This window comes from Fukomys damarensis, unplaced genomic scaffold, assembly GCF_012274545.1.
Source record: "Fukomys damarensis isolate Sample0158 unplaced genomic scaffold, DMR_v1.0_HiC HiC_scaffold_3, whole genome shotgun sequence".
Classification (NCBI taxonomy): domain Eukaryota; kingdom Metazoa; phylum Chordata; class Mammalia; order Rodentia; family Bathyergidae; genus Fukomys; species Fukomys damarensis.
Genome location: NW_022900915.1, coordinates 32,305,142 through 32,311,486, shown reverse-complemented (window position 1 = coordinate 32,311,486; position 6,345 = coordinate 32,305,142). Strand labels below are relative to the sequence as shown.

At 40.0% G+C, this 6,345-nt stretch overlaps 1 protein-coding gene across 1 annotated transcript in view; it reads right to left on the bottom strand.

Annotated features, from left to right (window-relative positions):
• The window catches only part of Pcsk1 (proprotein convertase subtilisin/kexin type 1), a 44,694-nt gene that overhangs the window by 37,211 nt on the left and 1,138 nt on the right, over nt 1-6,345 (bottom strand). Inside the window, exons 2-3 of the mRNA XM_010621853.3 lie at nt 3,637-3,741; nt 122-232 (exon numbers count right to left, since the gene is read on the bottom strand). Of these exons, the coding sequence (XP_010620155.1) occupies nt 122-232; nt 3,637-3,741 (216 nt within the window). The remainder of the gene's footprint in view (nt 1-121; nt 233-3,636; nt 3,742-6,345) is intronic.

Below are 6,345 nucleotides of genomic sequence, written 5' to 3'. Positions count from 1 at the left end.
TGAGAGATAGAAGAGATTGGGAGAGGGAGGGAGAGAGAGAGAGAGAGAGAGAGAGAGAGAGAGAATACCACTGTGCAGATGGTGCAGACGATGTAATGGTACCCTTCTTACAGATACTTACCAAGTACCACTGCTGATTCCACATTGGATCATTGAAGAGATGTAGCACTGAGTCTCTTAGGGCTGAGCGTTTGCTTCTCTTTTTTTCATACTGTTGCTCAGCCCATATCACCTATAAAGATTTTCAACACAAGAAAATCAAAAGCCAAGAAACTCTCTATGTGCCATCGTTTCCTTCTCTCTAATCATGGTACACTTGCCATCAGAACTCAGGTGGCTCCACAATATTATTGTTTGACCACAGATCAAACTGGCAGCTGAATGAGAAGAAGGGATTGCCCAGGGGGAAGATGAACATTTTCTCTATTACAGTAAACCGTATCATTAGGGGGAGGAGGAGCAGCCAGTGCAGTGTTGATTCCCTCACATTATTTACACTGTGGTTTCAGTGGAAGTAAAAGTTGAGCCTGCTTTCATCAGAAAATGGGCCATTGTATCCATTTTTATACTGAAGATCCAAGGCCCTATAGCTGAAAATTTGTTTTCATGGAATAAGTCAACAAGCTAAGAGACCACAGAGACTGCTGGTATGGTGTTCGAATGGCTTAATTTCTCTTTCTTTACATGAAAATGGTAGAAATTGCCAATAATACACCAGCCAAGAGTGGTGCTATGTCTTTGAAAATTCAAAACTGCAGCTCCTCTGTGACTTAGCTTCCTGCTGCAGAGTATTTAATATGAGGAACATATCCGGGGTGATGAATGAGCATTACTGACCCAGGCACATTTGCCATCGATTCAGCCTCATGTATTATGCAAAGAGATCTGACAACATGAAAATTACCTGGCCTACATTTATGGCATAATCCTATTAGACTGGAGGCCCTGTGAGAGTGAGGGATTCCTTTATAGTTAGAACCGTTATGAAACAATGTTATGCTCTTATTTTGCTGGGCAGCACGACTACTTTCTACCTAAGATGTAGGTTTTTTGTTGTTATTGTTGTCGTTGTATACACGATAAGGGTTCAGGGCAGGGACAAGAAATGCTATAGATGTGACCATCTCCATGAGTCATACCCAAAATTAGAAATCAGAAAAATAATTTGTAGCTGAAGGATCAAAACTATCCACTAAGACTGTCATGAATTTCCAATTAGAAAATATAATGCAAACCCATTATAAACACTGGGAGGGACTTGAGAGCTAGCAATTAGTCACTATAATTCATTTTTAAAGTGCTGGTATTTTTAAGCTTAATTGTTTTGGCTTAAAATACCTCAATACTAGGAATATACTGCCTCTCATATAAGTTGGTCTTTGGAAACTGGCTGCTAGGGAGCTAATCTTTGTGGGAGAGGGTCATTTAGAGTTGGAGATTTCATTAGCAGGCTTAGGAAGATAGGCTATTGCTCCATTTCACAGGGCTGATTTGCAAGAATATTATCCCCTATGAAAAAAACAATAAAATGAAAATTGAGAGCAATTTTTTTAAATGGAATATAAAAAGAGACCGTCTGCCATCTGATCAGATAAACATCCAATTGTAGGAAACAGTGTTATGATTAACATCATTAATTCAAAATTGCATACTAATATCTGAAAGAGCAGACCAAATGGAATAGAGAAAATTGATGGTATTTTCTAATTATGTATAGAATAGGCATCATGTACCTGATCAAAAATAATACTTTTCAGCTGGAAATCACATTAAAAATAATCTAGTCCTACCTTCCACCAAAGCTTCAATGACTCCAGTGTTTTTCCTAAAATAAAATTATTTGGGGGCTGAATTTTCATATGGTTACATAAACTGATTTTTATGAACCAACCTCTGAAGGTAAATGCTTAGCTTTTAAAATAATGTCACAGGATTCCCCTTAAAATTGACTATCAAAGAGATAACCAAAGAGCAGAACTGGGCTACCTGTTCATTTTCATGAGATACCTTGAGTAAAGAGAATATTTGGGTACATTATACTCTGTCCAACTTCTCCTATACAGATGACAAGGAGGTCAGGTGTGGCTTCCTTATACATTAATATTGGGCACTCATTTAGTCAGAGAAGGAAATGTCTTCCTTGTCTTGCCCAAGGAATGAGGGTAGCCAGAGTGCTGGAAGGTGTCCTGCTTCTCAGAGACTAAATACAAGAAGCCATCTGCCTTTGTTTGAGTAAAGGAAATATCTCACTGGATAAGAAAAGTTTCAAAACAAGCTTCATGGCCTCTGACTTGGAGTCCTACTCGTAGACACCTAACTGGGCCCCAAGAGCTCAGGAGAGCACAGGAGCTATGGGCTCCCTGTCCATGGTTCTGATACATCAACGTTTGTCAGCGTGGTCGGTTCACATACACGTGAACCCTGTCCACTTCCCAGGCATTTGCTATCCTCAATTTGCCTTTTTCTCAATTTTAAAGTTTTAGCAGTTGGAGAGCAAGTAAAACAGTACATTATTTCAGAGACTTCATGAATTCCGTGAATTTTCAATTGTTATATCACGTTTTTGTCACTTCTTCCCCACCCTTTGAGAAGTTGATAAGATGGTTTGTATTCCTGACTTTGATAATACAGTTTGTCCCAGGCAACAGAAACCATGTATACAAATATTACTCAAACCTGGATAAATTTCTCCCAGTATAACATAGTCTTGAGACAAGGCAACAATATATGCTTCTACACTCCTAATGTAGTCAACATATTCTTTTAATGTATTTACTGACTTTGAATAGACTTTGAAATCAGTGGGTATATTAAGTATATATCCAAGTTGTCTCCACTCTATTTGCCTATATTCACTCTAGACATTTCCTGCTTTTGTGTAATTATGGATTGGTATACAAACTAGGATGAAAAGAGATCAAATGGTTTGAATGAAACAGTACTTTTGGAAACATTTACCTCATAAAGACATGAATTTAGAACTCTCTCATAAATACTAACATATTTCTGGTGGTGTAAATGGCAGGATGTTTTTCAGTTACATTGAAATGTTACCAAAAGCAAAGTCATATTTACTTGGCACCCTACACTGGTATTGAAGTGCTTAGTACATAACAAAAATGTAAGAAAAGATCACTGAAGCCAGGAATGGTGGTTCATGCTTGAAAATCCCAGCACACTGGGAGGGGGAGGCAAGAGAATTCCAAGTTCAAGCCCTGTGTAGGCAGCTTAACAACTTAGCAAGACCCAGAGAGTAATATGGTTTGAGGATGTAGCTTAATGTGAATCCTGTATTCAATCCCCAGTACTCCCCCACAAAAAAGATTATTGATTTTATTGTCAAAATATTCATGAGTGCTACCACCTAACTTTAAATATCCAAAATCAAACCATGATGGACATACATATATAATATATTATATAATCAATTTGTTTGTATATATATATATATATAGTTAATTTTCATTAACTATTCAATCCAATCTTGTTATTATATATGCAGTTATAACCATATGGAAAGAAACTAGATACATTCAACAATGATGATTACAATAAAAAGTATCATATTTGTGAAATACTTTTGTTTCTTTTAGTTATCAGAGAAAGCAAATATGTCAGGGTAGAAACAACACTTACACGATCATCATCAGATAATCTCTTAGTGATATGAGGGGCACTTCTCCGAGACCTTCGGGGATGGTTTTTATGTTTAAATAAATAGTAATTTTCAAGTGATCCAATCTGTAAAAAAAATTAAAAAAAATTCACTTTGTCAAATAAGTATAAATGGACTAGTTAAAAACCAACTAACATGGAGACAGCTAACTTTTATTTAGCCCATTCTTGTCTCCTTGAAGTTAGCAGGAAGGTCCTGCTAGTGGTCTTGAGATGGCCCTCAGAATATTATTACTTCTGTTTACAATGTACTTGGAGACTGGTGATGCTTCTGTTTTGCACATTTTAACAGAACTGGCTTGGTTATTCTGTATGTGGAAATAATATATAGGTAGACATTTCTCAAGAAAATCCCATTTAATTGAAAGTATCCTGCCAGTTATTTTTTCAAAGCAAGCAAGTCTCTCTTTTTTTACTATCAGTGACCAGTATCACACCAAGATTAAAAAAAAAGACATGGGACTGGAGATTTAGCTCAGTGGTTCCGCCACCAGCCTCGCAAGTCCTCACAGGGACTTGAGTTTGATCCCCGGTACTAGGGGGAAAAAAAAATAAGACATTGTTGGTATGAAATGTAACCACTGAATCTATGGTGATAAGTATTATCAGCCATTAGTGATGATCTCTTGATTTTCCACTAGTTTAACGCTTTCAAGAATAAGCACGCCAAATTTGGGCAGGTGTTCCATCATAGTGTGTATATACATCTCTGGGTATCAGTAATTTTGGTCCATTCGGAGCGATATTCATTATTTTTAAGCTAGTTTCCATTTGCACAAAATAGTACTAAATTTGAAGCTACCAAATTTTCTAGATGCCCTGCATTTTCAAAATTAAGAAACAACTAATGACACTTCACTTCAGAAGAAACACGTTCTTTTAAATTGAGGGTTATCACCAACTAGAAAAATTTTAATAGAGATGCTTAGGTTCAGCTCTGAGACTAAACCTTAGGCAATGGATCTCTTTGTTATAAGCTGTGTCCAGATTTGGAGAGAGAGATCAGAAGCCACAGGAAAAGATCACTGGTGTCCAGCTCTGTTTGTTCTGTCAACTGATTTTGCTGCTTTTCTCTACGTTAATCTTTCTTTTATCCTGAGGCCATAATATAAAGATATCATTGCAAATTATGTGCAAATATAGGTGCCCCCCATTTAAAAATGATTCTTGTCACTAGCCATTCATACCACAAGGTTCCTATCAAAAACTCTGATTTACTATTTTTTCTTTACTTTTTGAATTTATAATTTATTCTCTTGGAAAGTAATTCCCATATTGAGTGGTCCAAGTTTGGATGTGTGTTTGAGGCTAATAGGTGACACAAAGAGAGATTTATTTTTTATTTTCTCTTGCAATTCCCTGCTACACATTTTCCCGTGATATTTAGCCTTTCAGCTGCTGCCCAGTGAATACAGGATTAAATCCTGTTTTTCCCCTCATAGGACACACAAGATTTCCACGGTGCCCAAGTATGTACCAATACATTTCCATCTGCTACTCACCTTTTTGGTCCCCCCAAATTCCCAACATTTGTGTGCTGTGACCAGACTTAGTGCTAAGCTCTTCGGATCTCCTTGTTTTCCCCGCAAGCTATTTTCTGTGCCTGGAATGCGTCTTCCAATCTCATCCTGTTCTCCTGGCAACCTTTGACTCTTCGTCCTAAACCCTGTGCCAACGTTACTCCTTCTCGGTCTTTCACGCCTCCCAAATTCCCTTGTACCTTCCTTCCTTCGGTCAAGAAATACAGAACTGAGACTCCCAAGCACAGCTTTTATTACCCAAATTGCATTCATTTGCAACGATTTGTTTCTCAGCTAATCTCCCCTAGATTGTGGATTCCTGATGAGCATTTCTTTTCCTCCTTTTATTCCTCAACCCCTAACACAAGCAAAGGGCTAGGCAAATAAAGTAAGAAGTCAGTCAGCTGCTAGGACGCTGGAAAGTCGATTTAGGTATTGACTTTCCTGCCTGGCATTTCAAAGACAGTTTGGCTCACAGAGTTGAAGAGTGAAGCCTCTATCCAGAGAAGGCGTATTCCCCAGCGGATTCGATCTATGGAATCGCCAACGCCCACGCTGATTACTCATCCATGACTTCAACTGCGTCTCAATCACCGCCTCCAGGGGGGGAAAACGCGCCAAAATGTTTTACAACTCCCTCCACCCCCGCTGCGAAACTGACCAACTTCCAGGGCTCGGGTGAGGGCTGAATCGAGGTAAAGGAAAAATCTAGATTAGAAGCCACCTCCCCTCCCCCGCCGCCGGTCTTGGAATCGCTCAGCCTAGCAGGCTCCCTCTCCGCCCCTTCGCCCCTCCGCCCCAGCTAGCGGTTAATCCAGCCCCCACTTGGACAAGCAGCACTGTCCCTCTCAAGCTGCAACTCCCAGGGAGACGATTACGCACTTGAATGAGCCACACAAAAGGAACAGACCCTGTGCCAACAGTTAGTTCGGCCACTGGACCCTGCGGGGGCCGAGCAAAGTTGCGAAGCTTGGACTTTACAAGTTCCCAGTGAAAATGGGCTACCGGGAAAGGCGCGGAGACCCTCCGGCCTGCTTCAGGCACTTTGTCTCCCTCCAGCTTCCCAGGGCACTCAGGTGCCTCCCGCCACAACCTCCGAGGCGCGCGTCCCGGCCACGGGCGCTCTTCCCACACTCTGGGCGCGCCCCCC